Consider the following 16,127-nt stretch of genomic DNA (forward strand, 5'->3'; position numbering starts at 1 on the left):
TTAAAGGGCCCCACCAGCAGCCCCCAAAAAACGACAAAAAACACAAAATTCAGCACAATCCCAAACCATCCATGGCCTGAATGGTGTTTAAATTCAAGAAGACACCCCACAGAAAGACTAGGCCCATGCAACACTCACTACCCCTGGGCATAATTGATGAAAAGTAGGCAAAATAAGTGCAGGCCTCAGACACTGCCTCTCTTCAAAATGGCCCCTTGCACCCCAAGCACATGTTGCCTGTACCAGCACTCAAGATGGCCACCACCACCACCCACATGGCCAGTCCAAATCAACAGTACACCCCAAAAAAAACGAAAAACACACAAAAATCAGCACAATCCCAGCCCATCCATGGCCTGAATGGTGTTTAAATTCAAGAAGACACCCCACAGAAAGACTAGGCCCATGCAACACTCACTACCCCTGGGCATAATGGATGAAAAGTAGGCAAAATAAGTGCAGGCCTCAGACACTGCCTCTCTTCAAAATGGCCCCTTGCATCCCAAGCACATGTTGCCTGTACCAGCACTCAAGATGGCCACCACCACCACCCACATGGCCAGTCCAAATCAACAGTACACCCCAAAAAAAACAAAAAACACACAAAAATCACCACAATCCAATGCCATCCATGATGTTTACATTAAAAAGACCCCACAGGCAGACTCAGTCCATGCACCACTCACTACCCCTGGGCAAAAGGCCCCAACAGCAGCCCCAAAAAAACGTCAGAAAACACAAAATTCAGCACAATCCCAGCCCATCCATGGCCTCAATGGTGTTTAAATTCAAAAAGACACCCCACAGAAAGACTAGGCCCATGCAACACTCACCACCCCTGGGCAAAGGGCCCCACCAGCAGCCCCAAAAAAACGACAAAAAACACAAAATTCAGCACAATCCCAGCCCATCCATGGCCTCAATGGTGTTTAAATTCAAGAAGACACCCCACAGAAACACTAGGCCCATGCACCACTCACTACCCCTGGGCATAATGGATGAAAGCTAGGCAAAATAAGTGCAGGCCTCCGACACTGCCTCTCTTCAAAATGGTCCCTTGCACCCCAAGCACATGTTGCCTGTACCAGCACTCAAGATGGCCACCACCACCACCCACATGGCCAGTCCAAATCAACAGTACACCCCAAAAAAAACGAAAAACACACAAAAATCACCACAATACAATGCCATTCAGGATGTTTACATTAAAAAGACCCCACAGGCAGACTCAGTCCATGCACCACTCACTACCCCTGGGCAAAAGGCCCCAACAGCAGCCCCAAAAAAACGACAAAAAACAAAAAATTCAGCACAATCCCAGCCCATCCATGGCCTCAATGGTGTTTAAATTCAAAAAGACACCCCACTGAAAGACTAGGCCCATGCAACACTCACCACCCCTGGGCAAAGGGCCCCACCAGCAGCCCCAAAAAAACGACAAAAAACACAAAATTCAGCACAATCCCAGCCCATCCATGCCCTCAATGGTGTTTAAATTCAAGAAGACACCCCACAGAAACACTAGGCCCATGCACCACTCACTACCCCTGGGCATAATGGATGAAAGCTAGGCAAAATAAGTGCAGGCCTCAGACACTGCCTCTCTTCAAAATGGCCCCTTGCACCCCAAGCACATGTTGCCTGTACCATCACTCAAGATGGCCACCACCACCCACATGGCCAGTCCAAATCAACAGTACACCCCAAAAAAAAACGAAAAACACACAAAAAGCACCACAATCCAATGCCATCCAGGATGTTTACATTAAAAAGACCCCACAGGCAGACTCAGTCCATGCACCACTCACTACCCCTGGGCAAAAGGCCCCAACAGCAGCCCCAAAAAATCGTCAAAAAACACAAAATTCAGTACAATCACAGCCCATCCATGGCCTCAATGTTTAAATTCAACAAAACAGTATCATGCACCCATAACCAACCCTGGTCCTACTCGATACTGTGGCTACCCACAATATATTTTATTTAATTTTCTGAAAAGTTCCAAAATGGTAGTTGCAGCAACTGTAATGCCCCAAACAAACTTACTTGTGAAAGTTGATTTCTAATCCAAAAGTGATCCAAAGAAAGTCAAAAAGGCCTCAAATCCAAATATCCAGCAGCACCCACAAAAAGTAATCCTTCCAGGTCAAGGTCCAAATGAAAGTGACCAGCACATGAAGAAAGCACTGCGAGGAGCCTGCTGGACAGGAACAGGAAGTTGGAGACTGTGGGGCACTTCCTTCCTCCCCACCCCCCAAAAATGGACTCCTTGCAAAAAAAAGTGCATGCAAATGTCAACCTGAGGAGTGATTCTGATAAAAATCATCATTTTCTGAAGGTTTATGCTGTTTGCTGGTGGATTTCTTGTGCAGAATTGCAAAATCGCTATTTCGCGAGTGCGAGATTGTTCCTGCCCGCCGCACCTACGTGTTCGCAATTGCGAACTCTCGCGATGCGTGCTGTGCAAGGTAAGGTGGCAAGCCGCGATTACGTATTCGCGGGCGCCAACTCCCGCGGGATCCCGCAGCAAGATCCAAAATGGCGCAGCACTCGCAAAATATCGAGAAAAACAACTCGGCAAACGCTGAATGACGGAAAGTGAACGCCGTGCGCCACGCCGCGCGCCGCAATATTGTATCACCAAGCAAAAAAATCCGCCGCGTGCGTATTGATGGATTTTCGGCAAATTCGCGAGAGTTCGCGGATTGCGAATTTACCGAAAATCCGCAAAATCCGCGAGCGGAACGGATTTTACGCCCATGCTTATACGCCACTCACTGCCTGAGGATTCCTTTGCCGTATGAGCAGTGGGTCAGAGAAGGAATACCTGACACCGAGTGTGAGCAAGTGCTCAGGTTTGTCCAGTTTAGTGACGCCAAGCTAACATGGACACAGACATCTGAGGAGAATAAGGATATTTTGAACGAGGCTGGTCCACCAGAAATCGTGCTATCCAGTGGCCTTTGATCACTGATCATACAGTGCCTGGGGCTGCCAAATACAATTTACGCCCTTGGCTGGGGGCCACTAAGTCTAAGGAAAAAGATGATTAGGTAAGGCCTATATAAGATAGGTAGCGCTGAGTAACAGTACCAACGAATCATGGAAATGAGTGAGATTTTGTGGTTACCTTGCCTTAGTTGTTTGAAAACTAATCAGGAAAAGAGAAAGTATGCTTAAAGTATACCACCCTTGTCGACGTGGGTTTCAGGGAAGAGCTTAGGATGGAGCAATCTCCACCGTCGGTGCTCAAGAGTGGCAACTCATTGATGGACAATAGGAACCTGTACCAGAGAGGCTGTAACAGACACTGAGAACATTAAATTATCTTGCATCTTATTCCTTTAAATTCATTATGCATCCTTTTTGCAGAAAAGTTGCAGAGGAGGTACAGCCAATAGTTCCTACTGTACAGTATGATGGGATATGGTCTGGGAAAAGAAAAGTATTGTGTGTCTTTCTTTTGATTCTGCTGATAATACTATTGTGTGGGGTATCATTGTTTTTGGAAGATGCTCAGAGTAATGTATTTTTGGAAATACATAAGAGGTTCTTTGGTGAAGGGACTGCTTGGTACACCACTCAATTTGTCACCAGTTTGTGGACTGCATATCAATTGTCACTTGTATATTAGACATATACTCGATCACCCCACTTTATAGAAATGAATGGAGTGAAAGTGATCTATTACTATACAACACAATCATAACAGTTTATAATAAACAATGTTATATCAAGGTATTCCATTCATTGAGTCCTGGTAAATGATGAGTCTTCAGTGGAAGAGTAGTAAATTCTTTATTTGATTTAAAAAAAGGGTTCTTTCTTCATAAAAACAAACTGTAGCCGATGCCTACGCGTTTCATCCAACAAGGACTTCTTCAGGGCGATTAAATAGCTGTCTGGATTTCTCGATATATTTGGAAGAAGATTTTACTGGTTCTTCTTATAGTAACTATTTGCATGAATCACTTCCTTAGTGTATTTGACGCGATCCTATGTCACTACTGTGCTTGTAAATATAGAGTGAAGTTTCTCCTGATATACATCTCTTTAATCTTTCGATGGTGTAAAATCTGTAGTACGCTGGGTTTTTTATAAGTCCAACATATTGTATTCGCTCTGACAGCTGGCTTTGTTGGGTCATATCCACCACAGCAAACTGCGAGTGCTGGACATTCTTGGATTATTTTTGTTTGAGACTTGTTAGTTTTAGGGAGATCGAGGGGTTTTGGATCTCCAGTCCCTAGCACCTACATTTCTCAGATATAAACTTGACACTAGTGGATAAGTGCAATTGTCTATAGCCCCAAACCCCTGTGCTCGATGTGTGTAAAATTAGAAATGAATGGAGTGTTTAGTTTTGGTAATCCATGGCCATGTCTATACCATAGAAAGCCACAGGGGTTGGGTTATCTGGGTTGTGATAATAAAACAAATTGCGATCATTTTTATATGGAAGAACAGAATGTAACATTAGTAGGTTGGCACTACAAAGAGTTGGCAGTTCCTCAAGAGGCTGGTTATTACCCTGCCTGTTGCCCTATTGTGAACAGTATGGATTACTCATTGGATATCAATTGCACAGGACCAGTGTTGCACAAAAACACAGTGCATCTCACAAATGGAGAGGATCCAAGTATATTTGAAAGGAAATCTAGGTATGCTGCAGTGGATTCTGAGTGGCCGATTTTTTGTCTAATGGGACTTATTCCAATGTCTATAATGGTACAGACGATGTAGCCCTTGGAATCGTATTACCTTTGGGTGTTCCCTGTTACGATGCCATGCCTAAAACAAGATGGGTTAAAAGTACATTGACAACAGAATTCTGTAAGGGAGTGACAGATGTAGAGGTCAATAATTACAGTAATGGAATCACTTTTAAATACATCCTTTCCTCTATTTTTACATTGGGTGGTACTTCCATGGCCACGGGTGAGAAAGCTAGAGAAAACTTTGATGTTAACTGCAAATTTTGTCTAATACACAGTGGAAGCTTTAAGTGACATTGCCACGAAGTTAGAAAGTTTGTGGATATATTCAGAACAAACTAGATATGCAGTGGGTTTTATCCTAGCTATGAGTGGTGGTGTATGCATGGCGGTTGGCAATCCGTGTGTGGTCGGGATTAAGAATATGAAAAAGAATTTTAGAAAACACATTCTAGATATTCTCAAAAACATTAAGGGAATGAAGAGTGGAAATTGGAGTTGGTCCCTTTTTGGCAGTTGGGGTTAGATCATTGAATAGGTGATTTACCTCATTGTGGTATTGATGCTTTGCTGTATCCTCATTCAGTGTTTTCCTTTTTGTTGCTCCTATTTTGTCACCATTTTCACACCCAAAGCGAAAATATCAATGTATGACACCAATGGAGCTGTACTGCTTCAGAAAGATATTGATGATATGATGAATGGTAATGAAGGAATATTTGAGAATGAATCTCTTCATGCAGTATCGCTCCCTGTTGTTGACAGTATGGAATGTTCCAAAGTGTACCCTAATTTCATGTTTAGCTATTATTTACAATTCATTTTTTTTTCTATGGTCAAAAAATGTTTTAGCTTATGTTAAAAGGAGGGTCTGTTAGAATAGAGACGAGATGGCTTAGGCAGTGCCTTATATAAGTTAGCATTTGCAGCAACATTTTCTTTGTGGATGCCATTTTAAATCATGATCAAAACTAATCCTTTGTTGTATCTGAGAAATAGTCTCTGTTAAGTTTTGTTTATGCTTAGTTTCAATACTGAATAGACTGTTCATATTAATGCATACCTTTCCCTCTAGATAGAGGCCCTCCCCCTCATGTCCGGTGGCAGGCACAATGTGAAATTACCTTGGACTTTGTTAGATTGTGTGAGATACTATTATCAAAACTTATTTTTTTTGTATTGCATTGCCCAGTTGCATTGCCTGGAAAATTCCATTATAAGCGTGTCTTTGCCCAACTATGAAACGTACATAATGTATCTCTATGCTTGTTGAATTTAGTTCCCTCAGTATCACTCTTCGAGACTGTGCAGACGGGGCTTCACTCTGAGTGCACCCAAATAAAATAATTATTGGTATATTCTCTACTGCTCTGCCGACTCTTCATTTGGTATTGAAGGCTGAGAGGTGCTTCTAGGAGACCTGGGTAGCCCCATACAGGTTCACTTCCTTCAAGTTTAAGCCTTATAATCTTCAACTTACACTTGAAAGATCGAGTTATGTGAAAATTGAGGAGGGCAACAGAGTTCATTTGAAAATAGGGTTGCCAGTGCTTAATTAATTAACATTATATTTGAAAGGCTGTTAGCAAGTGGAGCACAGTGCAGGAATCCCACGTTTCAGGCAGATCTGGTGAAGCGGCAAAGTTAAAGTGGGGATAATTTTTTGATTTACATTCTTTTGTGCTGATATCATAGACGGATATGAAATTTGGCAGAACCTTAGCATGTTTGTCTACCCCTTAGTATTTGAAGGTTCAAGCAAATGCATCAACAGGGGGTTCAGTTCAGTAGAAATCAAGCAAAGTGCTTATTTGGTCATTATTTGATAAACTACTACAGTTTGCCTGCCAAGAATGCATAGTTTCTTCAAGCATGCGTGGCCTGGATTGGGCACAGGGTCTGACCTCTAACCTGGCCAGCGATTTCATTTGTGTACCCTGTTTTATTGGGTTCACGGATCAAACTTTGAGTCTGTGAATTCAAAATCAACAGCAAGAGCGTAACGTTTCTTTTTCCAATAGAGTCTAATGTACTAGACTTATAGTCCATTCACATGGGTTTGAGGACTGTCTGCATAATAATGGTCCAACTATCTCTTTTACCAGTTTCAACCCACTGACACATTATTTTATTGCCAATCCCTCGAAAACTACTGAATGGATTTATTTCAAACAAAGCAACAGCACAAAGTTTCATTTCAAGTTTGATGCAATTCCTTACTGGGTTTCAATCTATTTTGTAGGGCAAAGATTCCTATGGGAGTTAAAAAACAACTTCTTATTTTTTTACCACCTTTTCAAGGATACCCTCCTTGGTGGTTTTGCATGAAACTGATGAAATCATAAACCACAGCTTATAATTAAATATGAATAATTAATACATGATTGCTCAGAAACAAAGATTGTTAGATATTTATATTGTATTGGTCAATCAATTTAGCTTCGTGGTAATTCTTCCAGATGTATGTGAAGTATGTCTAATGTTGTTTAATATGTTGCATCATTAGTACGGAATTTCGAAAACACCATTTTATAAAATCAGAATAAATGTATTGTTTTCGATATATATATGACATCCATTTTTTTGCACAGCATTTACAGAGTTGACTGATGATATAGGGAAGTGTGTAAGTATGTACGTGGATTTATCTTGTAGGGATTATTCACACGTTGTGCTGCATATTTAACATTAGTTCAACTGTTAATTTCTATATGTTTTACTATCAAATACTAGGCATCCTCAATTATATTGCCTTCAAGGCTGACTTACAGGTGTCTGCCCACATGTTGTAAAGATTCAGCAGTCAGGTGATAAATATAGGCCGGAAGCCAAATGTTCCTGATCAGCGAAATAGAACGATATGTACTGCAGCCTACAGGTAACATTTAACTTCCTGCAATTGGAGTATTTCATATACGAAATACTATGGTTATATTTATGTAAGGCATTTTTCACAAGATATTAAAGAAAAATATACTATTCTTGCCTCCAATATAATGCCCCACAATGCTCTGAATGCCACAATATTTTCCTATGATATTGCAAACCATATTATGATGATAAGCCATCGTAGCTACAGGCCTGGTGAGAGCCACCAAAGATGGTGAGCTTCTTAGCTAGATAGTGGGGGGCCTATTTGTGATGGCTCTGTAGAAGATGCCGGTGTTTTTAAGATAGCGTGGGCGGGCAAGATACCCAGTGGAGTCCTAGCAACATAAAGGTGAATGAGATGCTGTGTAGCATAGTAGGATGCCTTGAAAGGGGGGCCAATGTTGTATCTGGTGGGCCAGGGAGCTGAGCATTTCCACCATCTAGATGAAAGAATATGAAGGCCTGAACATCAGTTGTGGGGTCACTTTCTGAGTGAAACAGTTTCACTTTCTTCAATTGATATTGCTGGTATCAGACCATCTATGTTTTCTTCACAATGTGTTCCTTGGGTGTGAGAGTGATGTCCATTGTGAATCTGGGTGATTTGGCACAGGATAAAAGTATGAGGGTGAAGACTCGAGATGAATACGTCAAAGTTCATGCCAGTTAGCCATCTTTGTACTATTTCCTACTTGCAGCTTTTAGCAAATATTAGGAATTCTGTTTTGATGAGAAGCCACTGTAGGTAAGTGCTCAAGACTACGGCCTAGATGAGGTACAAGCAGTGTCTTAGGCGAATGTTGTCTAGAACAGTCTCGACTTTCAATTTTACTTGTGAGTTGTTATCAAATTAGTGAATGTGGTTATGGTTATCATTGACTAGAGGCCAAAGTGTTTCCAGGTAGAAATAGAAGATAATGGCAGTAGTACTTAAGCCTGGGGGACTCCACAGATGATAGGGATCTTCTGGGACCAAATGCGGCCAATATCAACAAGCTGGTGTTGACTGGAAAGGTAAGAGTAGAACAACTGTGGAACATTGACACTGAAACTCACACAATACTTCATGATGTAGATGAGAGGGTGGTTTCGAGGGTGTTGAGGGGGCAGTGTTGAAGGCAGCTGAGGTATCAGGCGCTATGAGGAAGAATTGATCATCTTCACCTACAGCCAGAAGGGCCTCTTCTAAGATATAAAGCCTGTAGAGTTGGTTGCTGAGAAATACAGTGATGTCACTCCTTGTGTAGGTGGATACTGGAAAATGTAAGGATGTCACTTTTCCTGAAGTTGATTATGTAGCATGAAGTGTGCTTGTCTGGCATCTTCTTTTAAAGTTTTTTTGGCAGGAAACCAGTGATGTAATTTCCTGAAGAGCTGTATTTTTGGGATGAAGGTGATGGCTGTAAACTTGCTTAGGCACTGTAGGAGTATAAGATCAGGTGGGAGGTTTTTGAAATGGTAGATAGTGTTGGACAGCTTTCTGTTTCTTTAGGCTGTTTAATTAATGGAGTTAATGGCGGAAAATGCCCTTTTCCGCATGCCAGCAGCAGTCCTCATGCCCGCCATATTAGTATGGACAAACATGGCCCATTTCCCGTCCACCGCCGTGCGACGATAACCATCAAAGTGCGCCCGTCACCACGACGGCGGCAGCGAATGGATACTCACTGCTGTGCATAATGATGTCCCATCCGCTGTACAAATCAGGATGCCCCAATCAGCCAGTCGCACCGCAACTGAGAAAACGCCCAACTAGAGACGGCGGACGCACGACAGCGGAGCGCGAAACCAGAGTCCCGGTCCCTTTCACCCGGTTCCGACCGTAATGGACCGAGATCTACACGTCTTCCCGGTGCTTTACCTGATACACTAACAGCAACTCATGCACCGTCGCAGAAGCCGCCGCAGGTACGCTAACACACAACTATGCACTCAACAACAACACACAACTCCAGGGCTGATATACGGTTCCTGTCCACACCGGACACCCTAGTGGAGACAGGAACACATGCACAGGTGTACCCACATATATCTTACCTGTCACAAAATCACATCTCCGCATCCAGGTGACTCACCAACCGTGGTATTGGTGCAATGTCCCGGTCACGTCAGCGTAGTGGTGAAGACTAACCCTGGGCGTAGTGGGTGTAGTGGGGCTACACGAAGTACCACAAAGTGGGGGGGAATCTACGCCCACCCACACACTTTGCGTAGCCCCACTACGCGCTGCCCACCTCCCACCCGCCCTCTTGTAAATGCCCTGGACATGATTTAAAACATTGTTAAGTGAATTAAAAATGACTTACCTGACATCCAGCGTCCCGGGGCTCCCTCTTCCTAGTTTGTCGCCACTTCTTCCTGACAAATGTGCATGTTTTAAATCATGTCCAGGGCATTTACAAGAGGGCGGGGGAGGTGGGTAACAGGCTACTTCGCTCCGCCATGGCGTGTGCGTAGTGTTACCTACTTCACCTACTTTGCTAATCGCTCCGTGGGCAGAAAGCAGCACTACGCCCACCCCTAGTGACGACACGGGAAAACACACACAATGCAGAAGGCAGGGTCAGCGACAGGCATGGGCAGCACACAAAGATCATAGGGCCACACCTCAACCCTCCACACACCAGCCCCCCCACACACATGAAGGGGCATGCCATGTGCCTCTTTTGTGCACCCCCATGTACAACAACTACCCAGGTGTACCTACACCCTGCACCACACACCAAACCACTAGGGAGACATCCTCAGCAGGTGGGGCTGCAGAGGAACACACAGCAAAGAAGCACAGGGCCAGGGCAACCCTCACACTACACCTACACTACACTCATGGCAACAAAACAGTCCAAAAGGAGCACTCATACATTACAGGAACAATCACTCAGCTGGACATTAAGCCTCTCAAGTCACACAGATATACCCCATACTGACACACCAGCCTCAGTTGGATTTTTTTGGCGGTTGATCCTAATGGGACCGCTGGTTTTGCCATAGTACTGGCGGGTAGTTGATTTCTGCTACCATAGCGGTCGGAGGGGATTTCCGACCGCCATCCTAATAGACCCCTAAGTACACAGCTCTTCATAAAACAAGGTTTTTAGTGTGTTCTGCTTTTCTTCCTTTTTCTTTCTTCCCATCAAATGGAATGTTTGTTGGTGGCAAGTAGTTTGGAGTACGAAGGTGAGGAGTGTTTTTGAGAGATCTTTTGTATTTTAGTTCATGCTGTTGAAGTTAAAGCAGTTTTGAAGAGAGATCATGTTGGAAACTGAAATGGGTAGGGTGAGATATGACGTATTGCACAAGGTTTTTGATCCTTCAAAGGATCTAAATGTTTAAAGTAAACTCCAGTTTAACCTCGGGGTTCCTAATCAGGGAGATTGTGATGGTGAAGTTATCAGTACAAACCTGAGCTGTATTTAGGTTGCACTGGATGGTCAGTGATGTCAAGAATGAAAAGTTAAAGCTATGGCTTTTAGATTGAGTTGATTGGTGACATGCTGTGATACCCTGTGTATGTACCCTTAAGATGGTATCTCTTGTATTCTTAATTCTGTGTAAGTGTTTGTGTGATGTGAGTCTGGGTGTGATTGTAGGGATGGTAATGAGGAGTCCTGGGCTAGGGACATTATACCTTGTAGTTGCTTGCTGCATTTACAGTGGTTCTGTCACACGGCCCTTTTGTTAAATATTGCAGGGATTTGTTAGCATGAGCTGAAAGCCATTTTGTATTTTGGCAGCCATTTTAGTTACCCATGTGCTGTTTCCCTCTTCAGAGCTTTGCACATGCTCAGAAGGGCCTAGCTAGTAGAATGCACCTGCTTCTCTAGTATAACTGTCAGGCTATTTTTGCTGCTGTATGGAGAAGTAACTCTCCTCCCACTTTTTTGATCAGGCAGATCTTGTATGCCCATATTAGGCATTTTGCATGCTTACATGAGCCAGCACTGCCCCTTGGTCTTATGCTGACTATGTAAGCCTAAGCATATATAAGGCCTCTGTTTTATGTACTCTTTAGACTGCCTCATTCAGTGCTAAGGTTTCTGTGTGATGTAGTCTCCCTCATCTGAGGTGAATAAATGCATTATTTTTATATTTCAGCTTCTGTGCCAATTTCTTCTTTGTTGGTTTAAAAGGACCAAGTATCAGTGAGACCCCAGAGAAAGTTTCTCTGTTCTTCACTTTCTGTTCATAAGAGAATAAAACAGAAGATTCCATAGTCTGGGTCTGTCCAGAGAGGTGGCCACCTAGATGTTGGGATACCCTGATGAGTTAACTAAAGTAGAATAAATGGCAGTGACATACCTTCCAGTAGAGATGGATGTTGGGAAATATGATAATATCTATTTTTGTTGACATAGATGCTGGGCAATGTAGTCCAATTATCTGGCCTCCTTTTAAAAGGATTTCTGCAAAACTACTGGTAATTTCTAGATAGATTCTGCATCAGGATTAGAAATTCTTGAATATAGAATGTCAGAGGATCTCCTCTGTCACATACCCACATTAGTGTTCATGAAAAACCTAATCACATTTGATGAATAAACATGAGCTCAACTGTTGCTATGTTCATGACTATCTGATTCAATACATCATTCTGCAAAGTTGCCTCACTAAAATCGAACAATGAATTTTAAGAACTGGTTACATTTCATCACAAAAGCATGGAACTGATATTCGTTGTCTCCCCAAAAGTTAAGACATGGTATTCAAGAGGTTTTTCTGCTTTCAAAGATCTTTGAATCTTGATATAAGGATTGTCTCTCTGTGTGGGGAACATAAATGCCATCATGCCCATTAGTGCATAGTGCACATGTTCTTTCAGATGTGCCTACTAAGAAGAGGGTATGCTCTGATTTTAATATAAAAAACTCATGATGCAAATGAGTTCCAGTGAAATATAACACTGTGTTTTTTATATGGTTGCCTTAATAATGGATATCCGTACTTTGATAATCGTTGTATGTATTTGACTGTCTGGTTCTTCGACTAAGGAAAACAGATCCTGTATTACATGATATGAAGAGACATTGGAGGCAGCTTGGTACATCTACCCTAAATTGGCGGATGCGTTAATCAGACAAAGTTGTTCCCTTAATTAAAGTTGGGAGAAATGCAGAGTTTTCTGTCAGAAGAGACACAGCTGGATTTGCTATTCCAAACCTTTGACCAAATGGCTGGTCTGCCACATGGCCCAATTTTGGAAGCAGAGCCCATCGCTCATTTTCTCAACATGAGACCACCATGGTGGCCCATTCTAAGGAAATTGCACAATGATCTGCAAGTGCGGAAGAAATATCACTGTGCTTCAAAAACACTGTAACTTTGCTTTACAATAACAAACCCTAGCCTTGGGAGTTTGTTCTTGAAGTACAGAATGCTTGGTGGAGCAGGTGAATCACACATGGTGCCCGTTTGCGTCCTTTGGCAAATGAATAGTTCCATTAGTGAACCTGGCATACTGGTAGATCAACCAAATGTACCAAGATCCCCATCTGCCTGGGATTACGTTTCCTATTTAGTGGACAGTCCTCTGCTGAAGATGATGGGGGAGGTTAAAGTCACCACTAATCAAGTGGTCGTCAGAGTCTAAATGGAATTGATAACCTGGCTTTCCATTCAAGGCACTGGTTACATTTGAGGCTGAATGTCTGATACATATATTTATCCAAGTAAACAAAGCTGCATCTCTGAATCGAAGTGACAAGAAATTGCCAGTCAGTACACTTAGGTATCGGACTTTCAACTGTGAAACCTAGTTGTCTTTCTATAGTAAATGAGGGCTTGAATTCAAAGGAAACAAACTGTAGAATCCCTTTGCAAAGATGTCCTGAAAATAAAGGGAGTTTGTTTTAAATTACAAGTAAAATGTATTTTACTCTCACTTGGGTAAGTTCTTGCCACCCCATACTACCTTCCACTGTAACACAGTTGAAAGTTCACATAAAGTGATAGTTTGCACTCTACAGTTTTATATACAAGCTTCATAAATTCATATAGCCATTCAAGGGAGATGGCAAAAGTATGAATGTACTCATCATTTTCATTAAAACTACGACTTTCAGTTTACATAGGTTGGTTCATTACCAGTACACACCGTACACCCTCAACTTGGCTGCAATCACTAATAATGCTTCTGTCAGGCTTCAGCATTTGAACTGATAAGTTAGATATATGGAGAAAATAAGGGGACAGAGCCATAAAGGGCTTGCCCTCTGTCAAATGGCCTCATACGTCTTTCCTGCTCTACTACTTCGTAGTAACTCACAATGTTCTACAGCTGTCTAGTTATTTTATTATGAAATATCTATCTGTGACTTGGACAGTGATTGAAGTTTGTTTCCTTCCCCTTATTTGTCTTACCTTGTTTTATCAGCATATTGAACAGCTTCAAATATCGCTTTGTATTCAGTAATCATGTTTTCAGCAACACATTCAGCACCATATTCATATAAGAGAAAGTCAATACCCTGCAGAGATAAATGCAATCATGTGAACATCGTATTCAAACCAGTCTGTGCTTTGTAATTTATGCAAGCCACCCAGTAATAACAGCCGCATTGCAAGCGATAATCCTTTTCCATAGCTTACAGTATCTTTCAGGCTACAGATGATATAGCTGTTAAATTGCTACCTAACAGCATTCTTCTCTGCTGGATCCATAAAAGTATTGAATATATTTAAGGATTGATTTATATTTCTAAGTAAAGTAAGAGTCCAAGGGCTAGAATCCACTGTCTAAATGCTCTTTAAGATTCTATACCTATGCTGGAAGAATGCAGTGAATTCTACTTCAGGTTGAAAATTCAGTCTTGAAACTGGGGACTCTTCAATTCTCTCAAATCTCATTATGAATGGTCTGGAAGAAATATGCATTCCTCCTGTTAAAACAGATACACTGGGGTTCAGAATTTAAGAGCTGCAATCATATTCACCTATTCTGAGTTCAATCATGTAAAATGTGGCAGAACATATCAATATTGGGCCTTACTGCATCACAATTGGCATGTCTAAGTATTTTATGTACATTTTTCTCTTGGTCAATTTTGGCATGTTTTTGCTGGGGAAAATTACGGGGTGGGATATTGTAGTACCAAGAGTTAATGCATACACTAGAATTTCATGGGGTAGTCATAATAAGGCCCTTAGTCTGACTTCAAAGATGTCCCACCCCTCTCAGCCTATTCCCTATATCACGTGCATATCTTTTTCATTTCATTCACCCTAATTCCTCTAAAGCTAGGACTATGATAAATTAACACAATAACTGAATGAGGAATGGTGTACTCTACACTCAATCATTCATTATGTTATTCATGGTATGCATGTATTGAATAGTAAAGTAAGGAAACCAGCAATATAAGGGACCTTATGATCCAGTGTAGTTTTTAAAGCTTTACAAAGAGGGAGAAGTTGATTTTCTGCACAGAGATGGTCCGGAAGTGAGTTTTGCAAGTTTCCAGCAAGAATAGAAAAAGTATGACTGCCAGACCTAGCACAGTAGTGCATAGGTACAGACAGGTGCCTTAAAGACCTTATTCTGCGAGTAGGCTGGTAGCGAATGAGCTTAAGACAAATATGTCTTTAATGATGAAATGCATTGAAAAACAAACACACTTTTAGGCTATCCAATGCCAGGGCTCCAATGCCTTAGAATCAGATGCTCTGATATTCAGATCAAGCTCAAGAAGTACATCTGTGTTCTGTATACATTACAGTTGTTTACTGACAGAATATCGACACCTAAAATATCCAAATATCCCCATACCACAATATCGATTCATAAATATCTATGTCAAACACACACACACTCACACACATATATATATATATATATCCAAATATTTTCACCACACCAAAAGTCGAAGGGACGACAAGTGCAGACCCAAAATCAGTGCACATTTAGTTTGTTCCTGAAACTCCCGTACCTCCGCCATTAAGCGTTGCAGCCACAAATGAGGCCTTGATCACGTGACACGAATCAGAGTCATTTTTTGATTTTTAAAGTGCAAGTGCAAAGATAACACGGGTGATTTAACATAATGGAAATGGACAAAATACTCAATGATATTGTTGTGGACTTGTCTCTGTGCAACATATATATATATATATATATATATAGTTCTTAAATAGAGTATAATAAGTATGTGCAAAAAAGCGGAATGAGCCATTAATAAATATACGTAATAATATATAAATATTTTAAACAAAAAACACATAGTTAATATTGGGTAAAATGCAATGAGATTATATCCCTTAAAACTGTCTGTTTTTTGTCTCCCTTATTATTTCCTCAGACCGAGCTAAAATATGTGAAACAGGATAAAATTACATAAGACACTGTATACATAATTACATTATATCCTAAAACCATTAGTATCCTTCCAGAAACATGTCACTTCCTCTAATCACCATTGCTCATCTGCAATTCACTTATTAAGGTAAAATACCAGAGCTCTTGATTGTATCATATCCACATAAGCACATGACTTCAAATGCTGTACAGGGACACATTTAGTTGTACAATATATTGTTTTTAATAGAAAT

At 41.5% G+C, this 16,127-nt stretch overlaps 1 protein-coding gene across 1 annotated transcript in view; it reads right to left on the reverse strand.

Moving 5' to 3' along the window:
• Positions 1–16,127, reverse strand: part of LOC144767610 (putative methyltransferase DDB_G0268948) — a 191,615-nt gene that overhangs the window by 135,897 nt on the left and 39,591 nt on the right. Inside the window, exon 4 of the mRNA XM_078651013.1 lies at positions 13,944–14,050. Coding sequence (XP_078507139.1) covers positions 13,944–14,050 — 107 coding nt within the window. The remainder of the gene's footprint in view (positions 1–13,943; positions 14,051–16,127) is intronic.

This window comes from Lissotriton helveticus, chromosome 7 (genome assembly GCF_964261635.1).
Source record: "Lissotriton helveticus chromosome 7, aLisHel1.1, whole genome shotgun sequence".
Taxonomy (NCBI): Eukaryota; Metazoa; Chordata; class Amphibia; order Caudata; family Salamandridae; genus Lissotriton; species Lissotriton helveticus.